The sequence below is a fragment of the Spodoptera frugiperda genome, chromosome 6, assembly GCF_023101765.2.
Source record: "Spodoptera frugiperda isolate SF20-4 chromosome 6, AGI-APGP_CSIRO_Sfru_2.0, whole genome shotgun sequence".
NCBI lineage: Eukaryota > Metazoa > Arthropoda > Insecta > Lepidoptera > Noctuidae > Spodoptera > Spodoptera frugiperda.
The window spans coordinates 8,581,866-8,599,083 of NC_064217.1; the positions used below are offsets into that span (position 1 = coordinate 8,581,866).

Here is a 17,218-nt window from a genome sequence, read left to right on the forward strand (position 1 = left end):
TTCTTTTTTATTTTCGAAGCTATGCAAGTTTGTCTTTGGTGAAATAAAACACAAATGCAATAAAAAATAATGTATATATAATTTGACTTATAGTATGGTAAACTCGGTAGCATAATTAACAAAATTTTATAAACACTGAAAATATTCAGCAAATATATTTTATAAACTGGCAATAAAGCATCTGTATCCTTATATTTCGATGAAACCTGGGGACAAGAAGAATGTATCACGTTAATATAACAAGACCTGTAATAGTGAGAAGTTTGATATAAGATAAACATACACATTTATAAAACTACTATTCACGGAAAATTTTGCCTATATTGGAGCGTATATGAGGTTCATCAATACTCAAAAGTATATCGCAGAAAATTTGTAATAAAATTAAATCTTCTCAATCTACTGCTTCAGAAATAATTAATTCAAAATATACGCAAAATAATCCTATCAAAAGTAGTCTTATACAAAACCCTAAGATATAGACGGACATTTAGTTAGTAGTGGTGACGAGGTCACTCGTCGAGTCGCAGGCCGCTGATGGAGAGGAAGGTGAAGGCGTTGTGCAGCGCGAGGACCGGCACGGCGGTGACGGCCGCGCGGTGCCGCGACCGGGACCGGACTGCACGCACCGCGCCCGTCAGCACCGACAGCGCCGGCGCACTCCACACCTAAGGGGATACGGAACTTTAGCTTCTACTAGATCGTGTAAGGGTCGAAATTAATAATGTACGAAAAGCCAAAATCTTTGAATAGGCATGTTTCTACTAGTCAAATTCAATACTTTTTCCGAAATGTGAAAAACGATATTTTCTATAAACTTTGTATAAAATACTCTATAATGACGTCATAAGTTTTTGACGTCAAATAGCAGACTTATAGAAAGGAGATTGTCCAAATCTGGCTATTTTTGAACAGGCTGCTCAACAAAAATGTAATTTACCAATAATTTTATTTATATTTTAGTAAATGTCTGACGCTAATAACTTTGTATCAATTTGTACTTTAAAAAAATCGATTTTTATTGGTATTTGTTATGATAAGACCAAGTATTTGTAGTAAGTGGCTTTAAATTTGACTTTAGTGCTGCCAATGCTGTCAATCTGTTGTGTTTTTCGTCAAAATGACAGATATTATTCGCTTTGTTCTTTTGCATTGTGAGTGTTGAAACTCCAATTTATTGCGTGGGAAAATACAAAGTAGACACATTAGTAGGAAAACATATTTTGTATATATATTATATGAAAATAACACTAAAGGCAGGACAGCCATAAAACATTATTGCTGCAACTGCATGGTGGGTCATAGAACAGTAGGTTGATGTGCACATATAATAACTATTATTTGGTTTTTAAGCTGGGCAAGGTACCAGAAAATTATGAATCCACCTGCCGAGTTCCTTGACCATATTTTAATTACATATGAATCGGATTAATAATGCATTTTAATAGAAAAAAAATGTTTTATTTCATGCATAACCAGTTTCAATAAAATGTAAAAAAATATCTAAATATAAATCTTGATACAAAACTAAGTTTGTATCTTCATTCTTACTGATATGAACTATTAAATCAAACATATATTATTAGCTGAAGTGCTTGTTCAAAAATAGCCAAAGTCCCATACAAATTGGTCAATCCCCTTTAGCTAGAAAAAATCGAAAATTAAGTAATTCATCAAATTTATGAATGAGAGTGTGATTATTTTTGAATATTTTATTGTATTGAAAAGTTGTAATCATTTAGTTTTGACCCAATCATTCATCCCTATTGAGACTTGAATTGGTTTATCTAATTTTTGTTAAAACTGACGAATTCAGAGATTTCGTAAAAAGTTAATGACATTAAAAATAAATCCAAAAGCTTAGAACTTCTTACCTGATAAAATATCCTCATCTTGACAGCGTGTTGAGTTTCCGTGTCCCTGTCTTGTGTGAGCTTGCGGAGCGCGTACTCGAGCACTTCTTCGATTTGTTCCTGCGTCATACTGGACGCTCGCATGCGGTGCGTCGTGCACACCTCCTCGCTCGGGAATGACAGCTGGCAAGTCGATGGCGAAGAACCTACGCGTGACAAGACAATATCATTATTTGCCCTATTACTTTGTACATGAATCAGAATAAAGTCGATAAAAGAGAATATACAGAAGCATCGCCCTAAGGTTGACTGTTAGAGAATGTTAAATTGGCATTAAGTGCACCATAGTATAAATGTACATAAAGTGTAAAATAAATTAATTAAAATTCCGGTAGATTAAACCGAATTGACCACATTGAATTAAAAGTAATCTTTTATAGCTCATTATTATATTATACATGTTAGCTCGCGATATTTCTAAATGTCAAAACCGCGAAGAGTTAAGGAAAATTGTTGGAACCTCGTATCTGAAGCCAAGACACGCAAAGTTCATAATTAGTATTACTATAACTATATCACTACTATTATGTTTGAACAGTAAATACATACCTGTAGCAACATAACAAACAAAAGCGGCGACAGTGTTCTCGTAGTTCCACCTCCTCGTGATAGCAACTTTGTAATCACCCACGTTGCAACCAGTCTCCTCGTCTGTAAGTGTAATGTAAATAATAATTAATATTGGAATTTACCTTTACAAGATATGTGCGATAATCATTTCTATTTTCTTTAGAAATCTTTACTAATAAATGATGGATTGTTCATCATAATTTGTTATACAAATCACAGTGATAGATTTCTTTTGCCCGCTTTACTATGTTTTTTTCTTTATCATTGGGAAATAATTACAACTTTAGGTCTTTTGCTCAATTCCTATAAAATTGTACTTTTAAAAGGAGCCTAGACAAAAGAAAGTGTCGTCGCTATCCACATACTCGCGATGCCTCCGGAGTTGCAGGTATATTTAAACTACTGTATCGCTTACATGGTAAGCGATACAGTAGTTTAAGGCAGCCTGTAAACTTAATTGCTACTGACAATAGTAAAACAAAGGTAAGTAAGTGCGTCCTTACACTCGAACCGGTTGTTGTCAGTGTGTGCCCAGGCGTGCCACTCGACGCGGGCTTGCCGCGGCAACGCCTGCACGACGGCGTACTGCACGATGGCGCCCGCCGTGCGCCGCTCCAGCTGGCGCCGCGCCTCGCCCACCGCGCCGCCCGCCACCACGTAGCATACACTCTGAGGGACGGAGATAGTTTCACTCTTAATTATTGGTTTTATCCCATCTAAGGTTGATCTTCAACGGACTGATAAGGTGGTGAACAGTGAAAATTATTTTTAAGTCTTTGACTGCCAATCTAAAAAAAACTGTTGAAGGCAAATCATCCGCTAACGTCGGTCACCGGTGACCTGAACGCCGTGTGTCGTTCAAAGATAAAATATGATTATAAATGTGTACCATAGGGTTACTCTAAAAATATTTATAGTTATGGTTAGAACTTGTTTGTTTATCTTTTCTAAATTTGGCTTATAAGTAATACTCAAAAAAGGTCTTTTAGAGCTAAATTAAAGTGGTAAATAATCAAATATTTATTTTGTTGAAAAAGAGTAGATAAATATAAGAGTTAAAAGTTACTGTTCATGAAGTAAATAAAGTTCACACAGTGTCACGGACCTGCACGACACTCCGTATATGCGCCCGGGGATGCAGCGCGCGCAGTACCCGCGTGAGATGCCGCAGCGACAGGGCGCTCTGCGCGCGCGCCCCGCCGCCCGCCAGCGTCAGCGTGCCCGGGACCAGGGCGATCTGCCCACACGTACCCATCACTTCACCCACCTGGGACACAAACATATTTATTTTATTGGTATTTGGCATGATTCTGTGGATATTTTTATTGGAACATCACCTTAGTTGTTTAGAAAAGAAACAGGCTTAACAAATTAAGCTGACGTAAATATTTTATCTTTATTATTGACTAATTTCCTAGAAATAAGTAAGTAATGTGTATTACAGTGTTTCTCCAAAAATGTGAACATAGAAAGACTCATGAATGATTGCAACTACCGAAGATCCACGGGCTTGAATTCAGACTTCAAATTGAAGTTCGAAAAAACTTACGTAAAAACATCCCTTCTTTATAAAAGAAACAATATGTGTTTTGTGGTAATATACAGAAAAACTTACTTTAACAGCCTGACTATAAGGTCCAATGTTGGCGGGCGCCCAGTGCGATATTCCCTGCACGTGCATTGTGACGCGCTCCTTCGTGACCGCGCCGTCCACGTCATGTGTGTTGTTGTAGGTCGACTTGTGAGCCACCTGGGAACAGAGAGACATATTCAAATTAAAGACACCTGTTTTTTTTTAATTACATATAGGTAAACAGTAAGAGAACCAAGTTGAGTTACCACCTCAAATAAAAAGGTCAGCTATTTCGTTTTGGAGGTAAGTTTCTTTTTGTAATTTCTCACTAGAGTGATCTAAAATAATATGTTTGCCGAGTTATAATTTAATGCCTCTAGCCCACAAAACGGGTTATTTTTCTTTATAATCTTAACGTTCAATATTGCACCTCCATTTCACTAAAGGTACTAGTCCTGGCACATTTTATTTACATTCCTTTCTAATTCTTATCCTACAACCTTGTTAAGAATTTGAACTTGTACACTAGTGAACCAATTTCATATCAGTTAGTAAACAATATTTCTTTATCATGTACGTACGTACCTGTACGTAATCAATTTTTCATCAATTACACAATGCGGTAGTTTTATCACTGTTCTACATTTCTGTACAATGTATTATGATTACATTGGCGTATTTTTATGGTAAGCATACTCACATGTATCTTAGAATAAAAGGTAAATTGTGTGCAATGACAAAAAATGCGGTAAACTTTACCAGCTTAAAAATGTTTATAAATTAAATTCTTATACTAATATTATAAATGGGAAAGTGTTTATTTGCCTTTCATTCACGTCACAATGGTGTGTTTTGTGGTATATTTTTATGTAGATAGAGTTAGACGTACTTACTAGAGAGTGTCAAAGTCAAACTAAGGCAAAGGAATGCATTTTTGAAGGTCAAAACAAATATTATAACACACTCGGCGTCACAAAAATCGCACCTCTTGGAAAATTGTAAGTTTAAAACATGTCCCGCCAGTAACGAATACATTACACCTTATTAATATTGGTATCAATTGAAAGTACGTTTAACGACCTTTAAATTAACAACAGTTAGAATTCCTAAACACAACAGATCCCATCAGCACGTAACGTTAAAAAAATGTTGTCAAAATATTCAGAATGGGATAACATTCCTCAAGAGACTGTTGTCACATTAATTCGTCCATGAGAGAAAGCATGGAAGCAGTCATCAGGGCTAGGGAGGGTAACACTAGGTTTTAAGTTGTTTTAAGGACTTATTTGCTGATAAAATAAAATGTAACTTTTTAATAATTTGCATTTGCTTGCTTTTTTTATTCCCTGGTAAACAAAAAACCAAATCCATTGATTTATTCTTAAACTTAAATGAATTGCCTTTCCAATGATACCTTACAGTCATATGTCTGCCATTGTTTAATAGGGTTAAAATGACTATGAAGGGAACTTTTAAAGAGGTGCTATTTTTGTGACGCCGAGTGTATTTAAAAAAGATATCTGTCTGTCGGTCGTCCGTCTTCTAGTGAAGCTATTTGCTCGGTTTAAATAATAATTATAGTCCACTTTTTTTTTTCTTATGATCACATATGGGCGAAGCTTCAGGTGAATAGATCTATTACAAGTTAACGCTTCTTTAAACTACATCAAACTACCTATTTTTTTCTAGGCGTTCACAAATGTTTTCTACCCTACAAATCTCCGGATAGGCTATAAATACCACTACGTGTATGAGATAAGGTTGAATTTCACTTACAGCATCAAATATAAGACCCACATCCGCAGGTAGAGGGCATTGCACACACACGCGGGTTGGTGGATTGGGGAAGTTAAACGTTTGTACGTAGACTTCGTTCAAAGCGGCATATTCTTCCATATCTCTCATATAGATGTTCACTGAACATACGTCGTTAAGACGCAGCGACTCCGACTCCAGCAAGCCTGAAATGTAGTAAAGCATAAATTAAATAATACGGAAACTGGAATAATAATACTAATTTTAAGAACAATAAAGACTGTTTTAGTATAACTTTCAAAGAAAGAAAAGAAATGAAATCAAACAAGAAAAATAACGCTCGTGCACAAGTTTACCTACTAATGAGTTTTTTCATAGCGTCCTCGGTGGCGACCCTGGTATCCACGCCCTCGCCAACAATGCCGCCGATGAAGTACCAGCCGTGTTTGTTGCCGTATATACTTCTGTGGTCATGTATAGGTTGGCTCTCGTGCTTTCTATGAGCCTGCTCGTAGGTATACCCGGTCTCCGCTATACTGTCCGGCTCATCATTTTCATAGTCCACCTCAACACCAGTTACCTTATCACCAGAATAAGTGAGCAATGGATTCAGTTCATTCTGTTTCTTCTTTTCCTCCTTTTCTAACTTCTCTATAGACTCTAGCTCCGTCTCGCTCAGTTCAATATCGCTTATATCGCTAAACACAGAATCGCTTAAATCGTTTACAAAATCTAACGGGTTCTTAACAGTTGGAGGTAGTTTTATTGCTTCATCGAAGTTTTCTTTTGGCGCTAAATGTAGTTTTAAGTTTAAGTAGCCGACCGGAGCGACTGGGTCGTCCGTGTGTAACACCAATTCCTTTTCATCTCTGTTGGAAGAAAGAAAATACCAGATTACTTAATTATATAAAAACATGGTTATATTTGAGTATAAATGTGGCAACTCAAGCGTAAGTTTGTTGTAATAACTTTTATAATTATAATGGAGCAATATTATTCACAATCGAACCTAGACTATCATTAAACGATATTTACTTAAACGAGGTACTGGCTATAACCATTAAGTCTCCTATACGCTACGCCAACTGCGCATAATCTTCAGTTAATAACGTATGTTGTTTATAAGAACAAAGTTACAGTAAAGTAAATATGCTCGTTGATAGGCATGTTTACAGCTTCAAAGCAACGACCAGTGTTTTTAAATATTTATTATTGTTCATACTTTAATCTTTATTATAATAGACATAAGATATTAAAAAGAAAGCTTGGACAAAGAAACTAGGAAATGAATATAACTGGATCATCCTAGTACACTATGTGAGATTTTTTTATTTAATTGAAAAGTTATAACGGTGTACAACCAATTAAAGTAACTTACATACATAACTAAAACATAATTAAACAGGAACTAAAAGCATTCATAAGTTCCCCTAGCAGTACTTCAGGCATTCCGACAAAATCTCCTTCCGATCTACTTACATAATTATATTTTTGTATATTTTGTGTCCATTCACATTTCTGAATAAAGATTATTATATTTATAACATCCTGGCTGGTATTCCCCGATAGGCTATACTGTGTTTTTGTTCATTGAAACCGATAATCGACACTGTTGCATAGCACCATGGTCACAATTTAAGCATACTAGTGTTAGTGATCATGTCAGTTTAAAAACTTATATGGGAGGTAAAATAAAATAAGGAAATTGTGGACAGAGACTTGAGTGAAATAAAAATATAAATAATTATTTCGACAAAACGTTCCTTATCATATTGTAATCCGACGTCAATAACCGAGATAACGACTAATAAGCTCTTGGAAACAATCATCTAACGTGTATATGATACTAGTTACTAGGTACAGTTCGATACATTAATTGGTTAACACTTCCCAAGTTGGATATACCTACATATTATTCTGTGTATAAAATCAGTTCACAAATTATGATCACTAAATCATTACGATCGACATAAACATCTATTAGAAATTTATAATGTTTTTTTTTTAAGAGATAGGTGCAAACAAGCAGACGGAACACCTGGTAAAGGTACGTAACCAGCACTGACACAACACAAGAGGATTTGTATTACAAGTGTGTTAGCTGACCTAGTAATTACCTCCTGTAACCTCACGTGTGAACTCAATGTGAATTTAGTACCCTTAGTACGAGTTTGCTGTACTCTTAACGGGATCAAAACGAGAGCGCGTTCGGCGCTCTGATTGGTTGATTCAAACACTGGTTGAGCCAATCAGAGCACCGAACGCGCTCTCGTTTCGTTTTCGTTTAACGTAAAGCGAACTCGTACTGTATAATATTAAGAACACCAAATTCATAACCCTATTTAAGCTTACTAACTTAAGTATTCAATCAAGTATACGCCTAAAAACCACGATATACTCAAATTAAAATAATAATTCATACATAATATTTACTTTATCCATTAACTTTTCTCGTCCAATGTACCATTCTAGTGTCACAAGTGTATTACATGATCGATAAGAGAGTATCACTTATTGATTACAGCCTAAGCTCATCAAATAAGGTCCACAGATAACATTTATTATGATAAATCTGTATTTATGAGGAACATAAACCGAGTTTTATTACTTTTCATAGCAGTTGTTTACAAAAACTTGATTCATGGCAATATATTTTACACGGAATGCTTTTCAGCTTTCTGGATGTTTACGACTTTATTTTATTAGTGGTTTAGTAATTATTATTACGTTGAAATATATTTTACAAGGTAAACTATGAGCATAATTTCACAGACGAATCGAAGCGTGTGTTTTTCAAGATTAACACATTAAATGACGAATATGCGAAAAATAAAATGCACTTAAACAAAATATAGCTAAATCGTGCAATCATAATTAAATCTGACACCAGATCTCAGCTCAAGCATAGTTAGAAAGGGATATACACATATCTGTTGAATGTATTTGTATCTCTTTTTAACTGTAACCACTTGACAAGAGATCTCCACTTTAGTATCTTAAGTGTTATTATAGTCTAAATAAGCCGAAGTTTAAGAATAACTTATGTTTGATTGCTTTTGATTACGAAATCCTTTAGAAAATACATTGTGTCTCGCGTGGATCGACGTTTCGACACATGAAGGGTTAAAAAGCTTAAATGATAAGCATTAACATACTCACATAACTAATTTCTTCTTAAACAAGGGACAGTCTAGAGTGAAGGTCTCGTACTCGCCGCCCTCCCCGCACACGTTGAGCCCGTACTTCTCCTGCATGACTAGAAGGTGGGGTTGAATGTCGCGGAGAGACATGCCCAGGTGCACTCGAGGGTCTAGACCGAGGGCTGCCACCTGTGTAAACATCAATGTCAATAGGTATTATAATTAGCAGTTGAAAGTGTATGTGAAATTATGCGGTTGTAAGTGTACGCAGTACCCATGATACGTGCGTAAAGCGCGTCGCGTTTCGCGGGTGCCTCAAAGAGCCATCAGATCACCACAGATATGGTTCTGTAGGGTTGATGCCCATCCCGGTTACCGGCAGTTACCGGGGCTCCAGCTCGAAGCGCAGGAGTAAGATCAGGGTGATATTTAGTCAGTAATAGTCTGACACTCCCTCTCGAAGAAGTAATAGGAAGATTTGCCCCGCTTCAAAAAAATACCCATGATACAAGAGCTAACCTTAAAATGGGGTCAGATATTTGTTTTAAAGTAAGACTTCGTATATGTCCAATGTATCCCTATGCAAGAAGATGGCTCAACATTCTATCTCCCGTAGCCATTTATTGAGACTGTCCGCTAAAAACGACATGACTTGGTTAATAATAATGCTGCGGTTCCAGTTTTTGTCAATACCAAACATTTAGTATTCAGGTTTAGTCACGAGGCATTTAGAAACCATTACTCTGGCTAACTACTGGGCAGCCAGCCAGTTGCCATAAATCCACCATAAAATCGATTCGTTATGTCGACAGTCCCATGACGTTTGGTATTAGCTAGTAAAGCATTCTAAATGCTAACTAACATTACAAATAGTTAAACATAGATTTATATGAATGCCACTAAACCGATTTTCATAAGTATGCTAATTGTAGTTACTAGTATTAATCGTGACTAATAATAAGTAGTGTTTGTTTGTCTTTATTTTAGTTTGCAACGCAGCAATTTTTTGGTACCTATTATTTTTATGTCTTAAGATATGAGACTTGTTTCAAAAGCTGGTACATAATTATGTAGTATACTTACAATAATATTTACTCGCAAAAATAAGATTCAAGGGAAACAATTTAAAGGCGAGATAATTACCAAAACTTGTGTAGGTGTGTTGTTGTGTGTAAACAGTTTATTTGGCACTAAACGAGACAGTTAATGGACGCCTAACATCAAGTGTCACCAGCAACACAACTGATTGATCAACGTCAAATGTATAAAATAAAATGACCATTGACGAATGACGTACGACTTTGTGTTAAGAAATGTTATTTTCGACAATACAAATAGGGTTTTTGCGTCATCAATTGTCATTAGAGAGGCGCTAGTGTCGCTTATGGTCGACTGAGCAATAGAAATTTTGCTGAGTTCAAGACTTTAATCATTTAACTTGTGTCAAGTAAGCAGATTGGACTAGTAGGCCTTAGTACTATTCAATCAAGTAGGTTTCTATACATCTATAGATGATTACTGAGTCTATCCAATAAAATCACCTAAAAATGAATGCAAGCTCAACAACAAGTCAGACAGTCAATAAAATTCAGCCTTTATTTAAAAGTACCTAGTTGATTGACCGTACGTAGGTACCTACTATTTGTCCAGTTTATCTGCAAGATGCGTCGGTTGCATATCACACTTCCTTGATACTGATATGAGTAAGGGTAATGACACCATACAAGCAGATTATTATGGCTCAATTCACTTGTAAGGCATTTTCTTTGAAGAATACTTGACTAATGATGTATGACGTAAAATGAAGGAGACTACTGAAGTAAGGCAGAAAATGACAAGTTCTCCTCACTTCGCATTCGCAACCAACAACAAACATCTATACGTCACTCAAAGGCAGACGGACAAAGAATAAGTTCGGCATTATATCCGCGACATTTACTTGCGTGTTATATTTGACAGTTTGTTTGCATTGAACAGGTTCTGAAATTACAGGACTGATATGAAAACTCTTTCGCCATTGGACAATGTACTCTTCAGGGTCAGGTAAGGTATCATAGGCTACTTGTTTTTCCTTTTTTTTTTTGTTGCCCTACACTTTGGTGTTCTCCTGTGTCGTGAGCCCGTTTACAAACATACAATTTCACACATATAACTTCCAGACCCATTATCCTGATATTCTCTTAACGTTGTAGTATATTCGAAAGAAATCTACTAAATTCTCTGCAACCAAAGCCTTTACCAAAAATCTATATGTTTCAAAACAAACAAATACTACGTAGATACTCGTGTGCCCACTTCTCGTGATAAATTAGAGACATGATAATAATAAAAATACAGTTTAGTACCATTAACGCGTCGGTGCTATGTGCCTACCTAATAACGACTTCACAGCCAATTGATCAATCGATTATATTTACATTATTCATTCAGTACAGATGTTAGTAGGTAGATAGGAATATAGGATAGCTTGATGGCAATCAGATGATATGTAATTGTTTTTTAATTGTCACTCAGCCTGACTATATGTATAAGTAGGTCTTTTGATAAATAAATATATTGTATTATTAAGTTTATTCCTCTATTTCATTATAGAATAGTTTATCTTGCGCCATCTATCTGTAGATGATGGAAAGTGGACAGTATCGCTTTTGGACACCCTTAACACTAGAGGAGTTACAAATGCTTTGGGATTTTTAGAAGGGTGATATTTATTTCGTTTAATCCTGTTTTAATGATGCTACAAAACATATTTTAACGACGTTACAAAACATTGAACATTACTTCTTCTCTCTTCCATCTTTGAAAGGAGATTTTCTTCTTTGATCAGGAAAATCTCTTTGATTATTTAATACTGACCTTTATGATGATAGCTTCGACGCCGCTCGCTATCATCTCCTGAAGCAGCTCCTTTTGGTTCCGCCTCCATAAGTACGCAAGCGACACTAGACCTAACCGGTGACATCTAGAAACAAAGAACCATTTATACATTCATATATTTTACATAAGAAAGAAAATACATTTCAACTCAACACATAGAAGTGCCTACAACAATGAGTTATAAAACACGAGTGGTTTACACAGCAAAATTTCGTCTAGTGTAGCTAGTGCTTATTACACTATGCCTAAGCAATTAAAATCAAAAAACACCTACAAAATAAAACATCCAAAATCGGACTTTATTTCAAATTGCATTAGGTTAAAAATAAAAACTTCCACAGTCTCCATTTATTTTCGAAGCCTTTTAAAAAATCCTATTTCTAAGTATGTTCTCCCTTTTAATAAGTACTTATTCTAGCAATTTTAGCGTTATTTACTACACTAATGACTCAAAAACTATAATATTATTTAACCACAATCGTGCAACTGTTAAATATTCAAGAGAAACTACAAACTAGCTTCTAGAACGGGTGTAATTAAGTGATCTTACTATAAATTGTCGGAGAAATAGTATTAAAACAATTATACGCACGCGAACTTGAACTAAAAGTTCATTAGAATAAAGTGCTAATTCCAGCAAAAACTATGGAAAGCTAGGTCGGATGACACGTAAATAATATTGCATGAAACAATTTTAATGGATATTTACAGGTATAATCACTATGTTGGTCGGTTAGCCTAATGAAATTAAAAACGCAAAATAAAATAATCTTACGCAGAAATTGATCCGACAATCCGAATAACGACGAAAAAGATAAAACAAGAAAAAGAAATAAATGTAATTATTCATGGTGTGACTTCCTTATTTTTAAAGAATATTTAAAACATATAGTATAAGTAGGTAATTAATATTGTGGTGGACACAAACCTCAAAACTTTACGGAAATGTCGTCATTAGATACATAATAACATATATCTATACATATAATAAAACTGTAGAGGTGTAATCGATATTATGAATGCAAATCTATAAACATTAGCAATTGAATAGTACCAACTTTACTCAGTTCCAAAGTCCATAACATCACACAAAGAAATAAATATGTTTATGTTCTACTGTACAATGAATACTTAACTCTAAATACATCATGTATAGAGCATATTTTTCTATATTCATATGTAAAGTATTTAAGGAAGGAAACATGATTCCTGCCTCTTGGAAAGTCATATTTTTATTAGAAAAACTGGTTTCCTCATATCATTCATTACTATGCATTAGTCAGGTAAAACTGACTCGCTAATTGATAATAATATTTAACATAACAAAGCCTTTTATTTCCTGGAGTGGTAGGCAGAAGTGTCTCACTCCCAAGTAATATAGATGTGCATTCAAGTAAATAATATGCCTATATAGTTATAAAATTAAATATATTTTGTAGTACTTACACATTTTCCACCCTAATTCTTTGGTAATCTGACAATATGGCACCAACGGCAACCGCCTCTATATCTAAATCATTCTGAAACAATCGTTATCTATCGTTAAAATGTAACAGAGAACTTATCACTGCAGATTTTATTTACATTCAGATTATACTGTCAACTTAACATACTCAGATACAGTATATTTAAATATTTTTAGCACATATTTACAATGTCAATGAAACTCGTTTCAAAGTCAAGTTGTATGTGAACAATTTATAATGAATCACTTCTGTGAATTTTACATGATCTACTTTTTTATAATGTTGTTTTTTATGTTAGTTATCAGCATTTTTTACCTACTTCCCTATAAGGAAGAGGTTCTCAATTCGACCAGTATGTATTTTGTTTTTTCTATGTATGTATACCAATTATGTCAAGGTTGCGTGATTATTTTTTTGTTTGAAGCAGATTAGCTGAAATTTGGTCACATAAAAAATATTTTAGGCTGTTTCAGTATTTATATTATAATTTTATCAATAATAGGTAATTTTCATATACATGTTTTTATATTGAAAATTATCTTATTCTCCGAAAAAATGCATAATGACAAAAAAAAATAATTAAATGTTCATATTATTTGCTGATTCAGTTGATGATGAATAATAGCATATCAGTGTAAACAATTTTGCCTTTACTAGCACAATATCAGGCAAATTGATTGCCACATACAGACTTTAAACTGGGAAAATAATATATTGATAAGTGTGTAAACTTCATATTATAAACTATAAGTAACTATACTTATTATGAAAGTCATATTATCTCTTTATTACTCAACCTACAGATAAATACAGCTTCAATATGAACCAGTGATAGAGATATCAAGAATTTATCCTACATTAATTCTACAAATAATTGTCATCAACAGCCTATAAGTCTTCTCACATGGAGAAGGTTTGAGTATTAATCACCATGCTTGCTCATTGCAGGTTGGTGATTTCAGACTTATAATTAGAAATTATAAGCCTAGGTTTCCTCACAATATTTTTCTTCACTGTTTTACAACAGTGAAAAGTCACAACAAATGTAATAAATCAGAGTGAATAATTTTCCAGGAAAGAATGTTACATCTGTACATGTGCTTCTGTACAGGAAATGCTGTATAAGTCTAACTTCTATACTCAGAGACATTTAACGGTTACTTAAACTATTCCTTAGTAATAATTTTGTTCTGAAAACAATTGCTAAGAACTGAGTAAAATAACCATGAATCTAAGTGTGGCAGTATGTAGAGATCATATACAAACAGATAATGATTCCTACACATTTTCTTTGTTTAATCCATCTTTATACATTCTCTCAAAACACAAAGAAAAATATATTTCTATCATTATCTTGTATTATCTGACTATACCAACCCACAATAATTATACAGGTCAAACTAAAGACCTTGTCTAAGTTAGTTCTAACATGACATTCTGTTACAAAGTGAACAAAAGCTTCTAATTTGAATACATTATTCACAATTGGTCATTACAATCATTGAATAGACTTTGTCTATCTGTCTGTCCACTTTAAGTGGTAATTTAAAACCTGTTGCATGACTGTTGTGTGTGTGAACATATTTTTATACATATACACACAGATATTTATGGTTTATGCCTAGTTTAAACATTTAAAAAAGGAATGTTTATGCTCTTTCTTTTTTCAGATATTTTTTTAATGGCTCACCTTAACTTTAGAAAGGAGTCTGTACAAGTCCTCAACCTCATCATTTTCTGTGGGTTGATAGTTCTTGCCTTGGTTGACAGCATTGCCAGTTATTGCTTCCCTGTATAGTGGTAGGCCCATAGCTTCAGCATACAGATCTATACCTTGGTGTCCCACTGTTTGGTACATATAGCTGTCCAGCTCATCTGAAATATTATTCCTACATTATTAAACTCATCAGACATGAAAGATCAATTGGATTTTTTAAATCATATCATGCAGTATCCAATTGGTTTTCAGAATTAAAATGAAAGTATAATTTATTTCTTAGCCCTGCACAGGTAAACTGATAACAATAACAATTGATGCCAATTCACAGGTAGGCTTAAAATAACTTCAGATGTTTTTATTTTAAGACATATGTTACAAAACCTTAGTGACACCCTGTAGACAATTTCTATTTCTGTTTCCCGACATTTTAGCGGGATAAGATAAATAACAAAATAAAAAATACATGGTAAATATACGCGTCTAAATTCGTTAACGGGACAAAATTAACCTTTTTGTGTAGGTTGGAGGTTGGCCAGCGCTACGATCGTGTGCCCGGCGCCGACACACTGCATCATGTTGTAGCAGCTGTCCTTACCCCCGCTGATCAACGCCACCGTCCTCATCTTCCCCACAATATTATAACCACTCACGATAACACTACAATACACATTACATAACGTTCACAATAATTGTGCGCCCTTTTTTGGCAAAATAAAGAATAAAACGCGGTCCTGATCACGACAGTGGCATTACTCTCAACACCTCGGTAATGTACTTCTTACTATCTGTGACGCGACTTTACCACCTGTTCGTGAAGGAATTACAACGAAACATAATCGTTATCTATTTTGATAACATTCTTGAAACGCAAAGCAAAATTAAAGTGTTCATGAAACCTCGGCAACAGTATCTGTCATTTTGCGTTTCGTTCTGAAATAAATTCATAAACATCATCTTTCACGTAGCATTACGTTTTGTTCGTTTTTATGCATTGATTTTCCCAACTCCTAATGATGGTCATATAGCATTATTTTCTTGCTTTAGTGGTTTTTGTTATAATTAAATACATTAAAATAAATATGTCTTAATTTTTAAATACTTACTCTAAGATGAAACCTTTCTAAGAACATCTATTTTCTATGAAAATCTGACCGAAAAAATACATAAGTAATTATTGTATGTTGTACATGAAAGTTCCTAATTCTTATACCATTTATGGAATTGAAATCGTTGATGAAAAATCAGTCGTGTCGTAACGCTGGGAATTCCCTTATTTTACCAGACTTATGTAAGGTATGGTGTTTATAAGCTGTTTAAACCCGTAGAACCTACCTACACCCTGAGATGTGATTTGATGTGAGTGTTTTAACCGACTTCAAAAAAGGCGGAGGTTTTATGTTGATGAGTATGATATTCAATAGGTATTCACAGGTATATAGTTGTCTTTTGTTACCAAATCGAATACATACCATGAAATTCAAAAGAAAATCGGTTTATTAATGGAACATTGATTTATTAATGGTTAATCTGCATGGTTAATTTCGTTTATATGCATTTATCTAAATAATTTGTTTAAACTCAACGAAGTTAAGATTCAACGTAAACCATCATTTGCCAAAGAATACTAGCTGCTTCCTTCTTCTTCTTTTGTAGATGGGCGATTTTCGAATAAATTCTCGTATAAAATCGCAAAAAAATTATTGAACAGCTTAAAAAGATTTGTTTGGGCCAGAGGTATGTACAACAAAATATGTTTCTTTAGTAAATAAAATTTCAAATAGTTAAAGTTCCAATTTTAGCTTCCTACATAGAAAATGGTGGATTATCCCATATCCATACAAACTTCCATCCCACATTGGAAGTGGGAAATTACGTCAGTTCGTCGCTACGGACAAATAAACAGACACACTTTCGGAATATTATAATCAGGATAGCATAATAGGGAAAATCATCCAATGACTTCTCCCTATATACGTATATGCTTCTCCCGCGTTGAGTGAAGCTGGACGTTGGAGGAATTATTAACTAAAAATAAAAACCACCGGTAACTATCCCGTTCCTACTCCTGCTTCTACCCGTAGCCCCGGTAATCCATAAGGTCGTCCGCACCGAGACCCGCAGCTGCGATCGGGTAACCCGCTAGCTCGTATGCTCTCTCTCTATCTCGATAATAAAATGGATTATCGGAAAGTCGAATAGAAAAA

General features: G+C 34.6%; 1 protein-coding gene across 1 annotated transcript; it reads right to left on the minus strand.

Annotated features, from left to right (window-relative positions):
- Nucleotides 1-57: 57 nt before the first annotated feature.
- LOC118267708 (uncharacterized) lies at nt 58-15,930 on the minus strand. Its single transcript, XM_035581844.2, has 14 exons — nt 15,523-15,930; nt 14,985-15,169; nt 13,275-13,348; nt 11,808-11,913; nt 8,971-9,140; nt 6,172-6,680; nt 5,833-6,017; nt 4,099-4,233; nt 3,589-3,750; nt 2,987-3,152; nt 2,463-2,564; nt 1,875-2,059; nt 489-668; nt 58-206 (listed from the first exon to the last, which is right to left on the minus strand). The coding sequence occupies exons 1-13, from the start codon at nt 15,635-15,637 to the stop codon at nt 513-515; spliced, it is 2,250 nt and encodes a 749-aa protein (XP_035437737.2). The 5' UTR covers nt 15,638-15,930; the 3' UTR covers nt 58-206; nt 489-512.
- Between the last annotated feature and the right edge of the window lie 1,288 nt (nt 15,931-17,218).

Coding starts and splice junctions, on each gene's coding strand:
- LOC118267708 (XM_035581844.2), bottom strand. CDS start 15,637: ATGAGGACGGTGGCGTTGATCAGCGGGGGTAAGGACAGCTGCTACAAC. Junction 15,170..15,522: donor CCTCCAACCTACACAAAAAG/GTTAATTTTGTC, acceptor ATAATATTTCAG/ATGAGCTGGACAGCTATATG. Junction 13,349..14,984: donor GACTCCTTTCTAAAGTTAAG/GTGAGCCATTAA, acceptor CGATTGTTTCAG/AATGATTTAGATATAGAGGC.